Source organism: Cervus canadensis, chromosome 31 (genome assembly GCF_019320065.1).
Source record: "Cervus canadensis isolate Bull #8, Minnesota chromosome 31, ASM1932006v1, whole genome shotgun sequence".
In the NCBI taxonomy this organism is placed as follows: domain Eukaryota; kingdom Metazoa; phylum Chordata; class Mammalia; order Artiodactyla; family Cervidae; genus Cervus; species Cervus canadensis.
Window position 1 is genome coordinate 13,322,002 of NC_057416.1, and position 25,214 is coordinate 13,347,215.

Genomic DNA, 25,214 nt, shown 5'->3' on the forward strand with positions numbered 1-25,214 from the left:
GATAGATAGCAGTTAGGTTTGTCTGATTGGTTGCATACCAGGTGAAAGGATGAGGGTGAAAACTTTGTAAGTAACACTGTAGCGTGGTCCCTACCTCTTTAAGATCCTTTCTGCCTTCAATGAGATTGAAGTGAATTATTTTATGTGAGCCGCAACAGCTGCTGAGGTTCCCTATAAACTCAGAGATTGTCCAGGAAAGAAGTACAAGTTCAGGCATCAAGAGGGAGAGGAAGTCTTAAACAAAATCATGGAGAATGAGAAAAGGCTTGGTCAGTGAATCGAAAGGACATCCCCGTGGCACATTTTAAGATCTTAAACGTTTGTTCAAATGACTAAATCAAAGTGTTGATCTTTGAAAACCAGAATTCAACATGAGTTACTACCTGGGGGCCTTAAAAACCCAATAAAAACAATGTAATCTCTATGTAAAATGCTGTTTAGTCATAAGTGCAAAGAAAGAGTAATTGTTCTATGTTTAATTATCTTAATCTCATCCCCACTCAAACCTATTTTATACCACAATTTAAATTTTCCATCTGATTTCATCCTCTCACTGGCCTGCGAGCCATCACCCTTGTAGCTCTGTAACACAGGCAAATAATGACCAAAAAATTCTAATAGATGAGACATCTTTAGGCATCTCCATCTGGGAAGTGGAAGTTACTTTGAACCAACAACTTTAAAATAACCGGTTTCGACTGGTTTGCCCTTAAACTGACCTAGAACTGAATTAATTACATGTCACGAGAGCCCCAGCTAAAGTACCGTTCTGTAATATGCTTTATGACCAACTACACCATTTGAGAAGTATGAGTAAGTGGCTGGTATTAGGACTTTAGATCTAATGTACATAAATACCCGACTCACTGTTCTGAAAAATTACAGTGGAATTGTTTGTTCTGAAACAGATTCCAGTCTGTTCTCTCTTTACAAGGACTTCCAAATGGAATTTGGAAAACCGAATCTTTGAGATGAAACTCCATTCCCTCGATCCATGTCAGACCTGGCGTGGTTTTTCTGTGTATGGAGCTTTCTGTTCTCTGACTCTTTACTCTCCATTCACATCCATCTTTATGGGTTCCTGAGTGCTGGGTTCCCACTTTTTTTTTTTTTTTTAGCAATCATAAAAGAGAGAACAGGGCATTTCCCAGACATAAAACTCTTTCCTGTTTCCCAGTGGGTCAGTTAATCCTGGACCATTTCTAGAGTTCAGCAAAACTTAATTCAGTTAAATTCTGTCCCTTCATTCCATCCCAATTCTGGCTGCATGAAGAAGAACAAAGCCAAGACTTTGGCCAGTGTCAGAAAAATATCTTTCTTCCAACGTTTAGGTTGACTGCGTAGTTCTTGTAGTTGGACAAATGTGCCATGGAGTTTTAGCAGCTGTTAGGATTTACTATGCCTGAGTTGCCCTTTAAACTGCTTGTCTGACATATTTTGCTGCTTGTTTTTAAGTGGGCTTCATATTTCATAGTATCTTATATCTGGAGGAAACCTTGGGAAACTTCTGGTTGAACCAATTTGCTTTAGAAGTCAAAAGACTTATTTTAAGGTCACAAAGCCTGTGAGTGGCAAGTGAAAGTCGCTCAGTTATGTCCGACTCTTTGCGACCCATGGACTATACAGTCCATGGAATTCTCAAGGCCAGAATACTGGAGTGGGTAGCTGTTCCCTTCTCCAGGGAATCTTCCCAACCCAGGGATCGAACCCAGTTCTCCTGTATTGCAGGTGGATTCTTTTTTTTTTTTTTCCATTTATTTTTATTAGTTGGAGGCTAATTACTTTACAATATTGTAGTGTTTTTTGCCATACATTGACATGAATCAGCCATGGATTTACATGTATTCCCCATCCCGATCCCTGCTCCCACCTCCCTCTCCACCCGATTCCTCTGGGTCTTCCCAGTGCACCAGGCCCGAGCACTTGTCTCATGCATCCAGCCTGGGCTGGTGATCTGTTTCACCCTAGATAATATACATGTTTCGATGCTGTTCTCTCGAAATATCCCACCCTCGCCTTCTCCCACAGAGTCCAAAATTCTGTTCTGTACATCTGTGTCTCTTTTTCTGTTTTGCATATAGGGTTATCGTTACCATCTTTTTCAATTCCATATATATGCATTACTATACTGTATTGGTCTTTATCTTTCTGGCTTACTTCACTCTGTATAATAGGCTCCAGTTTCATCCATCTCATTAGAACTGATTCAAATGAATTTTTTTTAACGGCTGAGTAATATTCCATGGTGTATATGTACCACAGCTTCCTTATCCATTCATCTGCTGATGGGCATCTAGGTTGCTTCCATGTCCTGGCTATTATAAACAGTGCTGTGATGAACATTGGGGTGCACGTGTCTCTTTCAGATCTGGTTTCCTCGGTGTGTATGCCCAGAAGTGGGATTGCTGGGTCACATGGCAGTTCTATTTCCAGTTTTTTAAGAAATCTCCACACTGTTTTCCATAGTGGCTGTACTAGTTTGCATTCCCACCAACAGTGTAAGAGGGTTCCCTTTCCTCCACACCCTCTCCAGCATTTATTGCTTGTAGACTTTTGGATAGCAGCCATCCTGACTGGCATGTAATGGTACCTCGTTGTGGTTTTGATTTGCATTTCTCTGTTAATGAGTGATGTTGAGCATCTTTTCATGTGTTTGTTAGCCATCTGTATGTCTTCTTTGGAGAAATGTCTTGCAGGTGGATTCTTAACCAGCTGAGTCATCAAAACCCAGGTTAGAACCCCAGTTACCTAATTCTTGCCCCAGTGGTTTGGTCATTTGTATCAGAATAGGATGTAGTGATATTTTTCACCTCTCTCCAAACTCAGGAGGAACATTTTCTGAAGAATGCATGTTATTGGTGGTGATTGTTAAAAAACATAGACCACTTTATAAAAAAAAAAAAACAGACCACTTTATATAGTGGTTACTTTTTCCCCTTTTATTTTGCACAATTTCTAACGTGCAGAAAAGTAGAGAGACTAGAAACACAAGCCCAAAAGCCAGGTTTGACCATTTCTAATTCACGATTCATCTTGTTTCATCTGTATCCCTACCTTCTCTCCCACCCCATATTATTCTGAAGTAAACTCAGACATCATATTATTTCATCCATAAATAGATCAGTACGCATTTCCAAAAGATTGACATGTAAAAAGATAACCACAGTACTACTATTAACTGAAATAAATTAGCAGTAATTCCATGATATTATCAAATATCCTGTAGTCTGTTTAAAAAATCTGTTATAAATAATGTATGATCATTTTATTTTCAAATATGTTTTTCCTAGGAGAAACAAACTCAGTTAAGAATGGTGGGTGTTTGAGATGAGAGAGGGAAGAATTGGGAGTTTGGGGTTAGCAGATGCAAACTGTTATCCATAGAATGGATAAACAACAAGGTCCTACTGCATGGCACAAGGAATGATATTCCAATATCTTGTGATAAACCATAATGGAAAAGAATATGAGAATGCGTGTATATATACATGTATAACTGAATCACTTTACTATGCAGTAGAAATTAACACAACATTGGAAATCAACCATACTTGAATAAAATGAATTAAAAAGAATGGTGGGTGTTTTAGGTCAATGAAAAGAGAGAGGGGCTATACATGACTGTCAGTATCACTGATAAAAACATGTCACGAGTTTACAGTCAGCAAGGAATTTACTAGATATTCACTTGGATTTGCCCTGTTTTAATTCTCCTTTCTACCTAAACTGTAAATTTTCATGTGATATTTTCCAAAGGCATTGCAGCTGTTCTCTTTGTATCCCTTCAAATCAAGCATCAGGATATGAAAGAGACTTGTCACCACGGAAAGGGAGAAAGTCGTGGCTATTTTTGGTGACAGGTTCAGAGCAGATTTTTCCTTTGCGTCAGCAGACGTGAATACCTTCAGCTCCTCGAGTTCTAGTTTCCTAGCATGGGATAATAAGATATTTTCTGGCTGGGGACAGGCTCTGTTCATTACAAGTAAGGGGAGATGAATTGATTCTTTGGAGGAAATGGTTGATAATGCATTTCTCATTTCTTCATTTATTCCTTTTTTAAAAAATAATTGTATTTACTCTTTTATTTTGGCTGTGCTGGGTCACTGTTGCCGCGGGCTTTTCTCTAGTAGTGATGAGCACTGACGACTCTCTAGTTTTGGTGCACGGGTGTCTCATTGCGGTGGCTTCTTTTGTCATGGAGCATGAACTCTAGGGCGTATGGGCTTCAATAGCTGCAGCTCCCAGGCGCTAGAGCAGACAGCGTATTAAAAAGCAGTTTGCCAACACAGGTCCGTAGAGTCAACGCTATGGTTTTTCCAGTAGTCATGTATGGATGTGGGAGTTGGACCATAAAGAAGGCTGAGTGTTGAAGAATTCATGCTTTCAAACTGTGGTGCTGGAGAAGACTCTTGAGAGTCCCTTGGACAGCACGGAGATCACATCAGTCCATCCTAAAGGAGATCAATCCTGAATATTCATTGGAAGGATTGATGCTGAAGCTGGAGCTCCAATACCTTGGCCACCTGATGCGAAGAGCTGATTGATTGGAAGAGAATCTGACGCTGGGAAAGATTGAAGGTAGTAGGAGAAGGGGCCGACAGAGGCTGAGATGGTTGGATGGCATCACCGACTCAGTGGACATGAGTTTGGGTGGACTCTGGGAGTTGGTGATGGACAGGGAGGCCTGGCGTGCTGCAGTCCATGGGCTCGCAAAGAGTCGGACACGACTGAGCGACTGAACAATATCAACAAAGGCTCTAGAGCGCAGGCGCAGTAGCTGTGGAGATGTTGAGCTTAGTTGCTCGGCGGCATGTGGAATCTTCCCAGAGCAGGGATCGAACCCATTTCTCCTGCACTGGGAGGCAAATTCTTCACCACTGAGCTACCAGGGAAGCCCTCATTTCCTCCTTTTAAATGTCTTCAGGGACAGAAGTCAAGTGCACCTTTTGAATGACTGTCCCATCTCAACGCCCTCAGATAGGCGTGGAATTTGAGTTGCAGGATATGAAGTCCCAAAGAAAGAAATCTCCTCATTGCTTGTCTGTGGTAATGAGAAAGTTAGGCATTTTGGCAAACCCGAGAACACGTTTACAGGAAACTTTTTATTTCTTAGAGAAAGATTAGAAAAATTGGGTCCTGGGTGGTGAGAAGCAGGCAGCAAGGTCTTCCTGAAGGCAGCAGTCATGAAAGTCAACGCGCTAGAGAATCAACCAGCCGGGAGAAAAGAAAGAAACTAGCCGAGAAAGCACAGCCGCATGCTTGGTGTTGTGTTCCTGTGGCCACACACCTGAAACGAACCGCAGAGGGAAGTGTGATCTGAAACGAGCTGGACATCCGATCTGGGTCAGACTCACTTGGCGGACATAACACACCCATGTCATGTGCTTATGGGGGCCGCAGCCACACCTGGTGATTGGCTTAAAAATTTCCCTCCCGTTCCCATCCCCTTACCACCTTTCCACATTTGGACAAAGTCCTTGCTCCTCATCTCTCCTAGTGTTTGTCGTCGTGCGCTGGTTTTACTTTGTCTCTCTGCCATTGGTTTTGGCTGGTCTAGGAAGCACAAGTGTTTCAGGAGAAAAGAGGGGCGGGGGGAGGATTACATCGATGATAAATCCTGCAGTTGGAGCAGTTGTTTTTGTGATTCGGGTGCACCACTGGGCTCTCCACAGCCCTGCTTTCTGCGATGATTACCTCCTGCTTGCGTCCTCCACCCTGGCCTTGAGATGCGGTGATTCTCCCGCATCTGTGGGACCTTGTGGGGCCGGCCGCCTTGTCTCTGGTGCGTTCGTGGTGCCGAGGAAGGAAGAGGAGACGCCGCAGCTTCTGGAATCAGAATAGGATGTAAAAAGATAAAGATGCGCCAGCCCGGTGGGTGAGCAGCATCTCTGTGTCTCCCTCACTCCCAGGGTCCTGCTCTTTCAGCCTTTTCGTGTGTAACTCATGGGATTTGTAGGACATCTTCCTTTAAAAATGCATTGAAAAAAACTTATTTGTTCATTTGGTTGCAGTAGTTGTGGTGCAGTTATTCTGCTGAGCGTGCTACGTACTTTTTCATATTTATTCTTCACACAACAGTAGGAGAAAGCCACTTCCTCCATGTTACCTTGGAGGAAACGATGGCCTCGTAGAGATTTTTGGACTTTGGTCGAGGTGATGCATCTAATAAGTGTTAGATCCAGGAGCTTTCTAATACCTGCAGATGGAGGCAAGTATCTTAGACCGAGTGTATTCTCCTTCACCACGGGAGAAAAATAGGGTGTTGGGGAGATCCATTTTTCTTGTATTTCTGAGACAACTTAATTTTTAAATTAAATTTTTTTTGGAGGATAGCTGTTTTACTATGTTATGTTAATTTCTGCTGTACCAACAAAGTGAATCAGCCGTACATTTACACACATCCCCTCTCTTTTGGATTTCCTTCCCGTTTAGCATTGAGTGGTGTTCCCTGTGCTATACAGTCGATCCTCATTAGTGATCTATTTTACACATAGTGGTGTGTATATGTCAATTTCAACTTCCCAACTCATCCCAGCCTTCCTTCATCCCCTCGGCATCCGTACATTTGTTCTGTACGTCTGTGTCTGTTTCTGCTTTGCAAATAAGATCATTATACCACTTTTCTAGATTCCACATATATGCGCTATTACACGGTATTTGTTCTTCTCTTTCTTGCTTCACTCTCTGTGACAGTCTCGAGGTCCATCCACGTGAGACACCTTCATTTTTCAAAGAATGGGGATTCCAGGCTCCAAACAAGTTCCGCCCCCTTAGCCCATGCCCCCCAAGCAGTAATAATAGTAGCTAACATTTGCAGTGACGTCTCCGTAGCAGGCATCTTCTAAGCAAGTTCGTGTGGATTTATTGATTTGAATCTTACAGCAGCCCTAAGAGTTCTGCTAGCATCCCCATTTTCCAGTTGAGAAAATCAAGACTCGGGTGGTCACACAGTGGGGATGGTCAGCGGCCCAGGGCATTCACCTGGGGAGGCGGCCTCCAGCCTCTGCACCCCTGGCTCTCTGATTGTACCTCCCGGGTCCCAGGTCCATGGAGGCTCCGTGCTGTTGGCTTCCTCCTGGCCTTGAAGGAGCCTGGACCCGGAGGCCCCCGTGAGGTCTGGCAGAGGCAGCGCAGCCTAATTGGGATCTGGATGCACGCTGCTGCCTGCTCGGTGCCAACCCCGTGGTTACTTCTTATTCTGACTTGCTTATTTATGGGCCCTGGGGCTTGGCAAGGAAGGAGCTAGAGGGTCAGACAGTCTGCACCGGAACGAGACAGATTCTTGCTCCTGTTAATGAGAGTTAAACATCTCAAGGGCTGCTTTTCCCCGCCCCGTTCTCCCACTTCCTTCTTTTGGAAAGTGCTCGAACCTTGCCATCAAGCAGGTGGCCATGAGGTGGCTGCTGGACCCCTTGTTCCGCGGGCTCCCCAGGCTTCGGGTGAGGGTGGGGGGCAAATACTCCTTTCTTCTCAAGCTCGGGAAACAAGTTGGCTTCTTTCTGGCCTGAGTGATCTGCACAGATTTACTCTAAAGGGAAGGTTTGCTTTCATAAGCTGCCAAGGAAGTTCTTGAAGCATTATTGGGCCATCTCGCCTGGTTTATTTATTTTCTTAATGAATTCAGCTTTGGTTTAGGAGTTTGCAGGAGTCCAAGGATAGGGGACGACAGAGGATGAGATGGCTGGATGGCCTCACCGACTCGATGGACATGAGTTTGAGTAAACTCCTGGAGTTGGTGATGGACAGGGAGGCCTGGGGTGCTGCGATTCATGGGGTCGCAAAGAGTCGGACAGACTGAGCCACTGAACTAAACTGAAGGATAGTCATCAATAACGTTGTTGCAGGTTGAATTGGGTCCCCTCTCCCAATTCCTTGGGCTTCCCAGGTGGCACTAGTGGTACAAAAGCCGCCTGCCAGTGCAGGAGACATAAAAGACATGGGTTCGATCCCTGAGTCAGGAAGATCCCTTGGAGGAGGGTATGGCAACCCACTCCACTATTTTTGCCTGGGGAATCCCATGGACAGAGGAGCCTGGCTGGCTACAGTCCACTGGGTCGCAAAGAGTCGGACATGTCTGAAGTGACTTAACATGCAGCACCCCATTCCTGTGTTGACATTCTAAGCCCTGGGACCTCAGAATATGACTGTGTGTTTTTGTTATTTATTTGGCTACAAAGGGTCTTAGTTGTGGCATGCTGGATCCAGTTCCCCAACCAGGGATTGAACCTGCGCCCCCTGCATTAGGAGCTCGGGGTCTTAGCCACTGGACTGCCAAGGAAGTTCCCAGTATGACCTTATTTGGAGGTAGCGTTGTTGCTGATGCAGTTAGTTAAGATGAGGTCATCCTCGGATAGAGTGGCCCCTAATTCGATGTGATTGGTGTCCTTGTAAAACAGTGACATTTGAACACAGAGATACACATGGTGGAACGCCGGGTGAGGACAGGGATGAGGCAGCAGCAGCCAAGGAAGGCCAGGATGGCCAGCGCACCGCCAGCAGCTGGCCTCCCAGCCCCGGGGACGAGCCCACCCTGCCCACGCTCCGATCGTGCACTTCTCCAGAGTTGTGAGAGAGTTTCTGTGGCTGAAGCTGCTCAGCGTGTGGCTTTTTGTTATGGCAGCCGTAGCAAATGGATGCAAACTAATTCTTACAGAGGAGCGAATAATAAAAATGAAAACATGAGTTTAGCAAAGTTGGATGGGCCTGCGCCTTTGTGGAAAGTGGGCTTTCTTTTTTTCCAGTATCGCAGCAAGCTTAGAATCAGAAGACCTTGGCCCTGGGGGGCCCCGGCTGGGACTGACACGGGGGCTGCAGGGGCACCTGCTGGGCTCGGCCTGAGTCCAGGGTCACTAGCTCACTTCTGCTTCTCTCTGCCCACACTTCCTTTCCATTCATTCATGACTTCAGGTCCTTTGCACAAGATCCGTATCCCAGGAATAATCTTCTCTGTCAATTTCTCTCCCTTTCCTGCCTCTTCCTTTTAGCCTTCCTAGTTTTGATAACGATGTGCTCTGCTGAACTGGAAGTGAAATCCCCACTACCATCTGGCAGGATAAAGACGCCCTCTCCCCAAATTTTAGATTCCTCCTCCTCCTCCACCCCTCCAGTTGAAAACCTCAGACTTTATAATTATCAAGACATGCTCTCTGTTTAGAGACAAAAGGAAAAGTGACCTGCTTGATTCCATTTCCAGCAGTGTAGCAGACCATATATTCTGAAAAGTCTCCGGATTTAAAAAAAAAAAAAAGAAAATCACTATAAATTTCCAGGTGAAATATTTCATAGCGTGTTTTGGCTCTTCAGTCTCATAAAACACAAATCCAGCTCCATTCACCTTTCAGTACCTCTAGCAACTCATCCCCAAGGGAACTGGCCTGTTCATACCGAGCAAAGGAACTAGTAAACAGGGTAAGTTGCAACGGGGTTTGATTATTTAAAACCGTAAAAGAAAGAGAGAAGGGGAGGGAGGGGAAAGAAGCAGGAGGAGGAGGAAGAAAGAAGGGGAGAAGGAAGGAAGGAAAGGCGGGAACGAAACATTGGTCAACAATCACCTGGGAGCCAGTGATGTTTGTAGAGAGTGGGTGGCATCGTGCTCAGGTTTTCGTGTTATTTGGGAGAACATGGAGATAGTGATTTATCTTAGATTTTTTTCAAGTTCAAGAATGCTTGTTGAAATATCACTGAAGGAATCAAAGAAGACCCTAAGAGAGACAGAGAAGACCTAGATGATTTAACATGGCACAGTAAAGAACTTCCTGAGCTTTCCAGGGCTGCAGCACCTGATGTGGCCATCAGAAGATGTGGGTGTGTGTTCAGCCCTGGACCTGGTAGAGGGTGTTAATTAGAATGAATTAAATTAACATTTACTGAGCGCCAGCTGATTGCCAGGCACATATATCACGTAATCCTCAGAACAGCCCCATTAAATTGGCACTTAGGTTTCCCCCCATGCTCCAGAGGAAGAGCTGTTGACAGGGCATGTCTGAGGTTGCTCAGCTGGGAAGTGGAGCTGCTGGGATTCAGACACTGACAGATGTGCTCCAGAGCATTCACGTTTAGCTCCTAAACTGATCCACTTTAGCAAAATCCTTGCAGGGAAATCCTTGTTGTTGTTCAGTCATTCAGTCACGTCTGAGTGACCCCATGGACTGCAACATCCCAGGCTTCCCTGTCCTTCACTATCTCCCAGAGTTTGCTCAAACTCATGTCCACTGACTCAGTGATACCATCCAATCATCTCATCCTCTGTCGTCCCCTTCTCCTCCTGCCTTCAGTCTTTCCCAGCATCAGGGTCTTTTCTAGTGAGTCAGCTCTTCACATGAGGTGACCAAAGTATTGGCGCTTCAGCTTCAGCCTCTGTCCTTCCAATGAATATTCAGGGTTGATATCCTTTAGGATTGACTGGTTTGATCTTCTTGCAGTCCAAGGGACTCTCAAGAGTCTTCTCCAACACCACAGTTTGAAACATCAGTTCTTCGGCACTCTGCCTTCTTTATGGTCCAACTCTCGCATGCGTACATGACTACAGGAAAAACCATAGCTTTGACTAGACGGACCTTTGTTGGCAAAGTAATGTCTCTGCTTTTTAATACGCTGTCAAGTTTGACATAGCTTTTCTTCCAAGGAGCAAGTGTCTTTGAATTTTGTGTCTGTAGTCATTGTCCACAGTGATTTTGGAGTCCTTGCCTTAGCAAAATTCTAAGTGGGGAGTAGAGAAGACTGTATTCCTCCAAGATGATTCAAGGCCTCTCCTCTCCATTCTCCCTTCCTAGAGCTGTGAGCCACCTCCCAGAAGCCTGCAGCTGTATACAGCTGGAGGACGCTTTTGTTCTGATTTCATGGGGACTGCTGAAAGCTCTTAAACTTGGTCATTTGTCCATAAAAATCACGTTCTCAAACTTTTCCCCTTTAGTTGCTGAGGTTGTGGTGGTGATTGTAATAGTCTGTCATGACATGTAAAAGCAAATTGGATGTTCTCATAATTGTTGCATACTTAGGACATACTTAGCCTCTCATCTAAGCCAGTTATATTTCATTTGTTGGAAAAAAAGATTCATCCTTTAAAATCCATCTTTGTTATAGTGTGGTTTTTCATTTGGCTTGGGAAGCTGGTCTGTGGTGACCTGCAAACAGAATTGAAAGAAAACTTTCAAGATTGATTAGTCTGAAGGAGGTGTGTGGATTTCAGTCTAAATCTCATGCTCATACGGTGGAGTGCAGGAACAATGCTCTTTCATGACCTAAAAGGGAAGGAAATCCAAAAAAGAGTGCATATATGTATACATATAGCTGATTCACTTTGCTGTACCATAGAAACTAACGTGTCATTGTAAAGCAACTGTACTCCCAATAAAAATTAATAAAGGCAAAGAAGTGATAAATACACAAATCTCATGCATAGTCTATATAAACCAATCGAGGGAGTCATTTGAGTTGTCCAAAGAAATGTGTCTTCTCTTCTACATGCACGTATATTCCTGCTGCTGCTGCTGCTGCTAAGTCGCCTAAGTTGTGTCCGACTCTGTGCGATCCCATAGACAGCAGCCCACCAGGCTTCTCCATCTATGGGATTTTCCAGGCAAGAGTACTGGAGTGGGGTGCCATTGCCTTCTCCGACATATATTCATAAAACGTACTAATAACTTAGAAATTGGAGGGCTATTCTGACAGTAAAAAGAATTCTGTGAACTTCATTTGGACTCAGTTCAGTTCAGTTCAGTTGCTCAGTCGTGTCCGACTCTTTGCGACCCCATGAATCGCAGCACGCCAGGCCTCCCTGTCCATCACCAACTCCCCGAGTTTACTCAAACTCATGTCCATTGAGTCGGTGATGCCATCCAGCCATCTCATCCTGTGTCATCCCCTTCTTCTCCTGCCCCCAATCCCTCCCAGCATCAGGGTCTTTTTCCAATGAGTCAACTCTTCACTAACCAAAAGCAATTAACAAATAATCCCAAATCTAGTAACTGCCCAAACTCATTATGGGGGCAGGAAAAATCCTGGATTGGGAATCTCAAGTGAGGAATTTGGGCTTTTCAACCTCTGTATGACTTGGGGGCAAACCATACAGCCATTAAGTCGTTTTTTCATCTTTAATAATGATAACAAATCTTGCCTCACTGACCTCAGACCTTGTGAAAGTCAATAATATCCTATGCAGACATAATCCACTGGAGGCTCAAAGAGTCGGACATGACTGAGCAACTCACACACACACACATGGTGGATCAGAGGGAAAACAAAGTATGTGTGATATTCCTCTATAACCCTGAATCCACTCTACAAATTCTTAGGCATTTGTTGGGCTCCTGCTAGGAACACTGCCATGCCGTGACACACTTCAGTTGTATCAGACTCCTTTGCGGCCCCATAGACTGTAGCCCGCCAGGCTCCTCTGTCCATGGGATTCTCCAGGCAAGAACACTGGAGTGGGTTGCCATGCCCTCCTCCAGGGGATCTTCCCGACCCAGGGATGGAACCTGCATCTCCTGCGTCTCCTGCATTGGCAGGAGGATTCTTTACCTGCTGTGCCTGGGTATCTTCTTTCTCTTTTCTGAACCTGGTTTGTGGATCTTCTGTATTATAGCTATCCAACTCAACAGCACCCACGGTTTCTGTGTTATTTGCTGGTGGCAGCTGTGTCTCCCCCTGGAATTCAGCTTGTTTCGTTATCTGATGCAGAGCAGGATTCCTAGATGAACAAAAAAATCCAGAAAGGGTTCAGTTCAGATCAATTCAGTCGCTCAGTCATGTCTGACTCTTTGTGACCCCATGGCCTGCAGCACATCAGGCCTCCCGGTCCATCACCAACTCCCGGAGTTTACTCGAACTCATGTCCATCGACTCGGTGATGCCATCCAACCACCTCATCCTCTTTCGTCCCCTTCTCCTCCTGCCTTCAATCTTTCCCAGCATCAGGGTCTTTTCCAGTGAGTCAGTTCTTCGCATCAGGTGGCCAAAGTATTGGAGTTCAGGTTTTTTTTAAATGCTTTCCCCCTTAGTGATCAAGAGTAATGATAAAATTGGCTGTTTTTTTCTTGATGCCTTCTCCTTGGCAGCAGTGAATGGGTACATTTGTAGGTTTACCTCAGATCTTCCCTTTAAGAGAGAGATTATTACCATCACAATGGAAACAAATAGAACTCAAAGACTGACTTTCCCCAGGCCCCCAACAAAGACATGTCTCCTTGGCGTCACCACACCTCACTGCCCTCTGTTACTCTGACTGTGATTAGTCTGACCTGGAGATGGTTGCTGGGATCCTGCCAACCTATTCCAGCCCCTGTCCTCCGAAAGACTCAGGCCCCTCTTGAGTTACTTCTCCTTGGTGAGTTCTTGCATCCCCAAACAACTGCTTTCTTTGGGACTAGAATTCACTGGGCACCGTGATTCAAAATAGCCCTGTTGGAAGTGGGTTATAGGTGATGATGTACCTAAGTGGAGAGACTAAGAGAAATTCAGCTTAGGTTTTGATAAGAATGGGAAGACTGAAATATATATGCTGTCTCATCATTCTTAGGACTTCTCCTAGATGTGTTTTACCCCATGGATTTATCACCTCCCACCACCTGTCTAGATCTGTTTGCTAAAATGTGCTCCAGCAACAAGTGCTCCTATGGTTGGAGCTTGATGAGCAATTTGGCCTTTTTTTTTTTTTTTTGGTAGCTTTACAAGGGGTGTTTGCACATGAAAGGCTCTGAGAAGTCCAGCAGGCATGTTGTAGCTTTAACACATCTTCTGAACTTAGGGTTCTTTTTAGCCTTGTTTACTTCTATAGAGGTTTACGTCTAAACAAATAAAGCCTTGTTTTCTTCTATAGAAGAAAAGAGGCTTCCCTGGAGGCTCAGTGGTAAAGAATCCACCTGCCATTGCAGGAGATGCAAGAGATGCGGGTTTGATCCCTGGTCCAGGAAGATACCCTGGAGTGGGAGATGGCAACCCGCTCCAGTATTCTTGTCTGGAAAATCCCATGGACACAGGAATGGCAGGCTTTAGTCTACAGTGATTACACTGTTGGCAGTGATTACTTGCCGGCAACCATACAGGTGGTCCCCACAGGAAGAGAGCATCTTCTAAGAAAGATAATAAATGCTCAAGCTTTCTGATGACATTGAAGCTAGCAGTTTGGGGTCTGGGTGAAAGAGGACAAAGTGTATCTAGCAAATACATGGTTCAGTTCAGTTCAGTCGCTCAGTCGTGTCTGACTCTTTGCGACTCAATGAACTGCAGTACGCCAGGCCTCCCTGTCCATCACCAACTCACGGAGTTTACCCAAACTCATGTCCATTGAGTCAGTGATGCCATCCAGCCATCTCACCCTCTGTCATCCCCTTCTCCTCCTGCCCTCAATCTTTCCCAGCATCAGGGTCTTTTCAAATGAGTCAGCTCTTCGCATCAGGTGGCCAAGTATTGGAGTTTCAGCTTCAGTATCAGTCCTTCCAATGAACACCCAGGACTGCTCTCTTTTAGGACTGGTTAGATCTCCTTTCAGTCCAAGGGACTTTCAAGAGTCTTTTCCAACACCACAGTTCAAAAGCATCAATTCTTCGGCACTCAGCTTTCTTTATAGTCCAACTCTCACATCCATACATGACTACTGGAAAAACCATAGCCTTGACTAGACGGATCTTTGTTGACAAAGTAATGTCTCTGCTTTTTAATATGCTATCTAGGTTGGTCATAACTTTCCTTCCAAGCAGTAAGTGTCTTTTAATTTCATGGCTACAATCACCATCTGCTGTGATTTTGGTGCCCCCCAAAATAAAGTCTGACACTGTTTCCACTGTTTCTCCATCTATTTGCCATGAAGTGACGAGACCAGATGCCATAATCTTAGTTTTCTGAATGTGAGCTTTAAGCCAACTTTTTCACTCTCCTCTTTCACTTTCATCAAGAGGCTCTTTAGTTCTTCTTCACTTTCTGCCATAAGGGTGGTGTCATCTGCATATCTGAGGTTATTGATATTTCTCCTAGCAATCTTGATTCCAGCCTGTGCTTCTTCCAGCCCAGCGTTTCTCATGATGTACTCTGCATATGAGTTAAATGAGCAGGCTGACAATATACAGCCTTGACATACTCCTTTTCCTATTTGGAACCAGTCTGTTGTTCCATGTCCAGTTCTAGCTCTTGCTTCCTGACCTGCTTACAGGTTTCTCAAGAGGCAGGTCAGGTGGTCTGGTATTCCCATCTCTTTCAGAATTTTCCACAGTTTATTGTGATCCGTGGTAGTCCACCTTATTAGCTGTTTTTGGAAGCCAGAATATCCCAGGTCATATGAATGTGCATACATACATACACACATACATATGAATGCAGACATATATCATGTGGGCTTCCCAAGTGGCACATTGGTAAAGAATCCACTTGCCAATGAAGGAGACGCGGGTTCAATCCTTGGGTCAGGAAGATACCCTGGAGAAGGAATTGGCAACCCACTCCAGTATTTTTGCCTGAAAAATCCCATGGACAGTGGAGCCTGGTGGGCTACCATCCATGGGGTCGCAAAGAGCTGGACATGACTTGAGCGCCTGAGCACATTGAATGCATCGAGTAAGAAATTCCCCCAGTCTTCCAGCTCAAAAACTTCTGAAAAAGCCTCAGTCTCCTGGGACACACTGTTTTCCATATTCCATTTGTGTTCATAACCCGAGCCATACAAATGCCTGATTTTAAGGTGCATATATGTATGTATCTTTTAACTAAGCACGTTTGTCAGATTAAGCTGTTAATATATTTCTCAAATTATATTTCAGGAAGCAGCAGAAAGAATAATGACTATCAGACTCAGAATTCTGATTTTCTTAAAATATTCATTTATTTGTTTGGCTGTGCTGGGTCCTAGCTGTGGCCTGTGAACTCTTAGGTGTGGCATGTGGGAATCTGGTTTCCTGATCAGGGAAGCAGAGACTTAGCCACTGGGCCACCAGGGAAGTCCCCAGAATTCGGATTTTTATTTAATAAATATTTTAATCACACAGTTCGATGCATATATCACAGCGTACATAAATATGTAAGCACCTGTTTCGTTTCTGCAGACTTAACTCTTTTTGTGTACAGCAAAGACTTTTTGTGTACAGCAAAGATCACTTATAGTTATTTAGGTCTTCAATGAATGTTCAGTGTACTAGAGATACAGATTCAAAATATCAGATTTTCCCTTATAGAGGTATAACTTGGAAAACCAAAATTTCCTTCAGTTTTTAGATTCAACGTTATTTGTTTGTACGTTTGGTATTTTAAAGATGATCAAATAAAAACTGTAACTCTCAGTGGGCCTTTGAAAAACACTTGATCAACTCAAAGTAAAGACTAAAGTCCCTTTACTCAATAATTAAAACACAGTTATGAAAGACTTCAAACACAAAGCTTTCAGAGTACATAATCAGGCTTCCTTAGTCATCGCATCTGAGCCAGTTACTGTGAGCCATTGGACACAGCTATGAACAAAGCAGAACAATGAACTGCAGTGAATAAAGCAAAAGTATCCCTTGCCTTCATGGAGTTTACATACGTGTAACTATTAAATTCATTCACCTCTTATAAATCTAATAAACCAAAGTTTTAAATGAGGAGCACATCAAAGTCAAAATTCTAACTTTCAACTTCCACTTACAAGTCTAAAATCTGAGTTGGCCCTTGAACAACATAGGTTTGAACTACCCAGGCCCACTTATAAGTGGATATTTTTCAATAGTAAATACTACATGGTCTGTCCATGGTTGATTAAATCCAAGAACAATGGTTGGGGTGGCAGCTATAAATTATACTTGAATTAACCCGGTTGTTCCAGGGCCAACTGTATACCTTTGAATTAGAATCACAAAGCAAATGTTTGTCTAATTAGTGTCACTAATCTATCCAACATGTAAATACCAAAGGTACAAATGATTCTTAAGCCTGATTAAAAAATTACAAATACTATGAAAGTGATTTGCTGTATCATTTCTCTATTTAATTCTAAGCCATCCTACTGGGAACAACTGGGATTACACAGTTGAGCTTACTTAATGAATGGGTCGTGACCCAGATACTTGATTGTCTCAGGTAGACTGAGAGATTTGAAACTAGGACTAGGAACCTAGAAGTTGTGTATGACCAGAGTGAATCATTCCACAGGACGGATGGACACATCAAGTCTGATTTTAACAGTGGCTCTAGTAATGGGAGGACTTCCCTTGTGGCTCAGACGGTAAAGCGTCTGCCTACAATGCGGGAGACCCGGGTTCGACCCCTAGGTCGGGAAGATCCTTTGGAGAAGGAAATGGCAACCCACTCCAGTACTCTTGCCTGGAAAATCCCATGGACGGAGGAGCGTGGTAGGCTACAGTCCATGGGGTCGCAAAGAGTCGGACACGACTGAACGACTTGACTTCTAGTAATGGGACTCCACCTTTACGTGGGATTCGTTTCACCAGATGTTGTTTGTTAGATTCAAGTCTTACCTTCATAACTTCTTTTGATGTTGCCACTTACTTTGGATGGATAGTTTCTTAACAGCCCCAATCTCTCCTGCTTTACTGATTTGATTCAGCTGACCCACCCTATTTACTGACTGGTTCTTCTGTGTCTGGCTATTTGGCTTTGGCTTCGAGAACATTCTGTTGAGTATGGACACTGGGTGATATCACTGCTCTGCAAAGGCCAGCATTCAGAGGTGACTGAGTGGAGCTGTAACTCTCCTCCCAAAATACCTATCAACCCACCCTCATTCCTTCATATCAACAATGAATCAGTTTTTCAGTTTTAGGTCAAGTGTGATTCAAATTCAAATCACCCCCCCCCCCCGAGAAAAGCCCTGGATGACCCCCTTCCCTAAACAAATTCTTCCCTCTAAGCCCTCTTTATATAGAAATTCTAAAATTACCATTGCTTCTTTGCTTAAAACCCTTCATTGGCTCACTTACTACAATAGAATACAAAACCTTTAACATGCCCTGCAAGTCCTTGCATGATCGGGCTCTTGGCTTCATCCATGATCTCATCATGTGCCTTCCTCTTATGCTCCAATTCCAGCCACACTGGCCTTCTTTCACATCTTCCCACTGAAACCAAGATTCTTTCCTACCTCAGGGCCTTTGCATGCACTGTTCCCACTTTCTGAAACGTCATTCTCCCCACTGTTTGCTTGGATGACTCCATATCCTGCAGGTCTCAGGTAACCGTCATTTTCTCAACAGAGGTGATTCTTCTTTGTAGACCTCAACACAATCTGTGTATTTATTTGCTTAGTCCTTAAGTTACATGAGGCCATGTGTGGTGTTCTGTTTGCCCAGCACCCATCACAGCATATACTAGATAGTCAATAATAATTTGTTGAATGAATAAGTATCACAGTTGCAATGTGTGTGTGTGCTCAGCCACACAATCGTGACCCCATGGACTCCGGCCCACCAGGCTCCTCTGTCCATGGGATTTCCCAGGCAAGAATACTGGAGTGGGTTGCCATTTCCTCCTCCAGGGGACCCTCCCAACCCAGGGATCTAACCCAGGTCTCTTGCATCTCCTGCACTGGCAGGAAGATTCTTTACCACTGAGCCACTTGGGAAGCTCACAGCTGTCTCAACAATCACCACTAGCCTTCAGTCACAACTGTTATAATCATTCATAGAACCACTTTTGGCTCATGGGAGGTAGAGTAATTGTTTATTGAATTGGATTGAGATATCTAAATGTCAGTATCTCATGCATCCATTAATACAATTATTTTTATTACCTTTATGGTTCTTTACACATTTATTCTATACCTTCTAAAGCTGGAGGCTTTCTGTTCTTAGTCGTCCTCTTACAGTAAAGAAGACATTTTAGCATGCCTTTTGGGGAACTGTCCTTTTCTAACTTTTAAAAAATGTCACTGAACATTAGCTAATTGGTATAGGGTTGGTAATAAATCTTGATTAGTGTAAATACACGTTCTATAGGCTGCTTAGTGATTTTTATTTGTTTGTTTACCCTGGTTTCCCGAGAGAGGCATATGAGTAACCCTGGCCCCAGGTTACAGAGGGCAGCCGGGAGATATTGAATGGAAGTTCTAGATTCTATCATGTTTGTGGCGTAAGCTCCGCCCCCTTCTGTGTGGTTCTCCAAGAACCTTGCCCCCCTCCCCCACCCCACCCCAAATTAATGTCTTGGAAAAGCACCAAATTGTGCTAAGACTCCTGAATCTTAACCATTTAGGACTTGTTGCCTTTTTTTTTTCTTTGCGGGGGAGTGGCTGGTTTTTTTTTTTTGCGGTATCAGCCGGATCATGGCCTCATAATGATTTCATATCCCCGTCTCTGTACCTTGGCACCTGCGAAGATAAAAAAACAGCATAAAATACTATTTTGAACGTTGCACCGTCACTCATGGAAAAAGGCGCAAAGGCGTAAGAAAAATCGGCTTTATTTTTGTTGTTTACAACATCTAGGCGTTTTTTGGAAACCCGAAGAAGGTCAGGGTTGCTGGGGAAACGGCTGCAGCTCCGCGCGGTCGGCGTTCGCCGCAATGTGGCCGCGCGCCTGCGACTCGGCGTGACCCCCGCGCCCCGGGCCCCGCGCCCCGGCCCGGGCGGCGCGTAGCCCCCTCCTCCCGGCCCGCGCCGCGCGCACTGTTGTCCTTGAGCGATTGGTTGGCTGGACCAGAAACAGCTGTGCAGAGCTGAGCCTGCAGAGGGGCTGTGGATCTGAATGCAGGCTGTCGGGCTGGGAGTGACTGACCCCGGGGCCTCGAGGGAGAGAGAGGACGAGTCGGAGCCGCCCCCGCCGCGCTCTCCCGGCGGCGTGGAACCAGGTGCCCGGGCGCTGGCGGCGGTCGGAGAAGCTCCGGGTTGGCGCCCCCTTCCCCCAGCTCTAGCTGCCTTCGGGGTTGGTGCAGGTGGGGGCCAGGCAGGGCACCGCGGATTGCCCCGTCCCCACCGACCGGTTTCTCTTCCTTTCTGCGAGGGGGAGGCGCTAACCCTAAAAAAAATGTAAATATCCAGGCGCTGACTCCGGGCTGGGGCACCAGCCGAGGTCCCAGCGCCCCCGCCGCCGCCGCCGGGTGTTTTGCATGGAAAATGAGAAGCCAGACAGGATCGGTGCTCTTAACTTAATACAGTTCGGCGATTAGCAGGAGGCCGGGCAGCTTCCCGGCTCCCTGTCCATCGATAGCCTTTCTGCGCGCTCGCGCTCGCCGAGCCGCGGTGCGGCCGTGCCGGGTGTCGTCCGGCAGATGCCGCATCCTTGGCAGTCATGGCTCCCGTCGCCGCCGCGGCCAGTAAGTAGGAGCATGCATGTGTAGGGGGGGCACATGCGTGTCGGCGCGCGCGCGCACACTCACTCACACGCACACACGCACGCACACCACCCCGAGACTCGGAAGGAAGGAGGAAGACCGACGAGGCGCTGCAGTCGCGAGGACGACTCGGGCTCTTCGTGGATTCGGCAGGAGCCGGCCTGGCGCAGCTGCTGACTGCAGAGCCTGCCCCGGATCGTGGGCACACGCGCCCCCCACCCCCCGACCCGAGCCTCTGGAATGAAGACTGCCTCCCGAGGACTGCAGGGGAGGCAGAGCCAGCCCGCGCCAGGGACTGCGGGCCGCGCGGCCGGTAGGCCCAGGGGGACACGACTTGGACGCTGTCATCCCCACGCCTCGCTCTGAGTCGCCGGGTGCCGAGAGGGTCTGCCGCCGCCCCCTCCGGCTTCCCGGGCGCCCGATCCCGGGTCAGCCCCGGAGGCCCCGGCTTCCTCATTTGTTTGGGGCTTTTGTGCCGGGGGCTCACAGTTGGCTAAGCACTCCAGCGCTGAATCGGGCCATTGTCTGCGCTCCCATTGCTTCCACGCTGCAAGTCTCGGCGCCCCCACCCCGCCCGCCCCGCTCCCCGCCTCCTCCTGGCCGGGGAGCCTCCTAACGTGCCTTTCCCCCCTCCAGGAATCTGGAAGCTATAAGCCGGGCGGATTGCAAATGAAGTGTAATGCATTGTGGGACGTGTGTAAAATCGGAGCCTTCGCCGTGGGGGGGTGTGGGGGCGTGGGGAGGGCCGGACCCGCCGCTGGCGGTGTAGACGCCGACGAGGAGGGGCTGGGAAAATGCGCGCAGAGTCCGCCCGGGTCGTGCCCGCCGTAGACGGATGAAGCCGCGCGCTGCGCCCCGGCGCTGAGGCCCGGAGGATCGGGGGCGGCGGGTCGCCCTCTCCACCATGAAGAAGACCCGGAGCACAACCTTGCGGCGCGCCTGGCCTAGCTCGGATTTCTCGGACCGGGCCTCGGACCGCATGAGGTCCCGCAGCGAGAAGGACTACCGCCTGCACAAGCGCTTCCCCGCGGCCTTCGCGCCCCAGGCTTCGCGGGGCTACATGACATCAGGTTGGTAACCGCGTTTCTGCCCCCGCGGGCCGGGACCGCGGGGTGTGCTCGGGTCCTTCCCGGGGAGGGGACGCGCGGTGATGGATGCGATAAGTTATAGGGAACGCAGGGGGAAAAAAAAAAATTAGCTCCCATCCACCATTTTGTACCTCCGCAAGATCCACAGCAGGCCCTCTCAATATGGGGTTGGAGAGCTGTTAGTTAGGTAAAATCTGGGAGGGGGACGCGCCAGGCGTTTTGGCTGCACAGATAAATGACCGCCAGCCCGGGCGCCCAGCCTCCCTGGGCTCGTGGAAGAGCCGGCGTCCGCGGTTGCCCTCGGTACCGGGCTGGCTCGCTCCCGCTCGGTGGCCAGTTATTATATCCTACCGAGTATTTAAACAGCCCTTCTTTCTTACAAGGGAACAGGTTCCATGCACAGTTTTGGATGGTTTGAGTCAGGGGAGAGGTTGCAGTCAGGCTGGTCGGCTTGCTTGCACGCAGGGAGCTGTGTCGCGGCTCATTGAATGCATTCGGTGGGGTAATGGTGTGTATGCGGATTGAATGCTCACATGATTCTGCGTGCATTTAACATATGTTGCTTTGAATTAGGTTGTATGGGAAGAATGCAGGCAGTATCATGTGTTTGCATGCCAGATAGGAAGGACAAACAAGACGGTAAATGAGGATGAAGGCTTCAGAAAGGGTTTCGTCTCAAAACGCATAGAAGCCTTTCTGAAGGCGCCAGTTAGTTTCCTTTGGAAATGCAGCGGAATGGCTTTGCTTGTGTGTCTTGGGAGCCCAGGGATAAAATCCTCGAAATGCTGAAGGAGGAGGACTGTGAGACTTTGCTCCTTGTTTTCTTTTTTCTATTGACCACTTCTATGTAGCGATGTTTAAGACACCAATTTTGTTTGATTTGGTTTTCATTCTGAATGAATTCATTTTCTTGGAAACAAAATGTCATGGAAGAACCGAGATTATATTTGAAAACACATCCTGTACCAGACCATTCTAAATCCTGGGAAGATTGCTTTAAGCTTACAGTTGGTACTTAAAGTGTAGCTCTACTATCTCCTAAAACAGCAAGTTGTTTTTTTTTTTTTTTAACCTAGGCCCAGTATTTCATGCTTTAAAAATGTCTTGTGACCGCACTTCCATGAGTAGAAAACCTAAATAAAATACCCATCTTTTTTTTAATTGCAAAATCTGGTGACATAAGGATGTACTGTTTTGGCAATAAGGCTCCCTTGATTTTCCCGGTCATGAAAAACCAAATTTGTAAAGGAAGTGACAACTACAGTTTATGCTTCAGTAATTGAAGTCAATCACTCCTGTGGTTGCTTTATTCTTCAGGCTGGTGGCAGTAAATTTTGAAATACAGCTAAATCCAAACGTAACCTCAAAACATGTCTGTCCATAAACCCATGTCTGTTCTGGGTGTTCAGATAATCTCAGGTTTCATATGTTTGAGGTTTGAATGTCTTCATTCCACTGTGAATGGTTCCCCCTCTTTTCTTTTTGCCTCTCTTCAGGAATCAGTACTGATACCAAGTGTGAGGCTGGGGGGTGGGGGGCAGGTGGCGGTCATTTCTTCAACAGACCTGCAAGACTCTCTAATAATTTCAGGCGTATTCCCATGGAGCCCATTCTTATCTCTCTTGGCATAGCGTCATTATGATCACCGTTTCCTTCTTTGCTAAAGAACTTCTCTGCTATTGCCAGTTTTGCAAGGTATTTTTGAGGGCTTGAGGAAGAAGCTTTTCATTTTCTTTGATTCTCTTGTTTCATTTCTTGCTCTGCACATGGCAAGCTGGTCCTGAGGGGATACTGAAGTATCAGCTCTTTCAGGCTGGTGGAGGTCTATGTAGATTTCACATTAGCTTACTATTGAGAAAAGAAAACCCAAAGGTGGGGGAAGAGGAGCTATGTGATTCATTCAGCATTTCATGGAATCTCCCCTGCCTCAAGCAGAGCACCTTGCTAGATTCTCATGGGGCTACAGGGTTGGATGTTATATAGTTTTGTCCAAGGATGGAAGTGGTTATTTATTCTTTGTTTTAATTATTGTCCAATACATATAATAAAAGGGGTTGGGGCTCATGGAAGGATCTGATAATTATTAAACAAACTCCTCCAATGAACACTGGGAGAGTAGGTGCAATCTTATATACACATCTTTCTGGGGGAGTTTGGAAGTAGCTTATCAATTTCCTTTCCAAAGATAAGTATTGATAGTAATAGGTGGTATATTGAGACACTTGGAGATCACATGGGAGAAGTTCTCTTCCCCTTAACAAATGTGAGAAAATCCATTTGTGTCAAGTTAGTGACTCTGGGTACAAACAGACCCTTTGTCATTTAAAAACAAAACAGAAAATGAAGCAACTTAGAAACAAGTGAGGCTTTTCATATTTCTTCTGTTCAGTCGTTTGACATAATAGCTACTAGTGATAGCTACTAGTGTTTATCATACTTCTTCTCAGTAAAAAGAGATTTTGTTGTTGAGTTCAAAGGACAAGATAAGCTTCAGAGAAGCATTAAATGACTTAATTTCAGTTGAGGTATTTTTAGAAATCCCCATCCAAAAAAATTCCTTAAAAATATTGTGAAAATCACTTTTTCTTTTAACTTTAGGAAAGAAAAGATCCTTAGAAGTTTTAATAGTTCTTCTTTTGGTCTGGCCTCCTGTCACACAGTAGGTATTTCAAGTTTAAATGTGTTTGTTTAAGGCAAAATTATAGGCATTCCATAATAGCTTTCTAATGAGACAGCACCTTTTCAAACAGTCTTTTCTTCACTAATGCATAATTGCCAGTTTGAAATGTGATTTATAGCAATAGGCTTGACATTTAGCCTTAGCTTTTTCGTGTACCTTGGGATAAACTACACTTAAGCTCAAGAGGTTAAAATAGACACATCTAAAATTTAAAGAGATCCTGCAAACAGATGGTTAGATAGAGAATTCTGAAACTTTAAATTTTAAAGACTGTGCTTTATGTGACTATTTCAGCCCCCAACTCATGCTACCAAATCAAAAATAATCCTAAGAACTCACAGGCCTCCTGGCAACCAGCAAGTTCACAGGCCATGAGATGAGTTCATTGTTCATCTTGAATGTTAATTTCCCAAGGTGGTTTCTGGGCAGAAGGGGAAAAATCTTGCCTTTTGTTCAAATCAAGATGAATAATATACATCCATGATCTGAATAAGAAAAAGGGTTAGGTCAAATGAATGTGGGGCTATTATTCCACAGTTTCTGAAACTAGAAATTATGATATTACTTAGAGGGAAAAGTAAAACTACCCACAAAGAGGGAAGTAGCTATGTAATCCTTAGGGCTTCGTATATGGAAAGCTGCTCACCTACCTTCATGAAATGATTTTCAAGGCACAGTACCTTTGTTAATGAAGGAGTTAGAACTTTCTCTGTTAGGATCTTGTGAACTGTGACCTCTTTATGCAAATAACACAACTGACTTTTTAACTTTCGTCCCTCTCCTCTTCCCCTGCCCCAGGTGGGGGGGGGGCGGGGGGGCGTGGCTGCTTCTTTATATTGTACATGGCATGCAACCAAGTTTGGGGACATTTCATTGATCAAGATTGGAAAGCAGCTTTGTTTTTTCACTATAAAGGTTCTACGGCGCACTTGCATGAAAGGTATCCTTTATGAACTCGACACCCCAAAGTCATGGTACTTTTCGGTGAATGCTTGTCATTTGAAAGAAAAATAAAGCAGAGAGTTTTAAAGGATTTGAAAAGGAAGCCCCAAATTGCCATCTGAAGAAAATATAAGTCAGTTTGGCCTGCTGATCTAACTAATGTGAATCAGCGGGGGGGAATGGCCAGGACACCACTTTGATGAGTTTATGAGTTTTCATTTTTTAGAAACTAATTCTGGGGCACAGTGGATGGT

At 45.6% G+C, this 25,214-nt stretch overlaps 1 protein-coding gene across 7 annotated transcripts in view; it reads left to right on the forward strand.

Annotated features, from left to right (window-relative positions):
- STOX2 (storkhead box 2) overlaps nucleotides 1–25,214 on the forward strand; it is a 191,892-nt gene that overhangs the window by 68,512 nt on the left and 98,166 nt on the right. The window contains exon 1 of one of the 7 annotated variants that reach the window (XM_043454098.1): nucleotides 19,266–21,320. The exons of 4 other annotated variants lie outside the window; for them this stretch is intronic. In XM_043454098.1, the coding sequence (XP_043310033.1) occupies nucleotides 21,155–21,320 (166 nt within the window). In that variant the 5' untranslated portion in view covers nucleotides 19,266–21,154. Of the gene's footprint in view, nucleotides 1–19,265; nucleotides 21,321–25,214 lie in introns of those variants that run through there. 2 more of the 7 variants (XM_043454101.1, XM_043454099.1) reach the window with 2 other exon arrangements.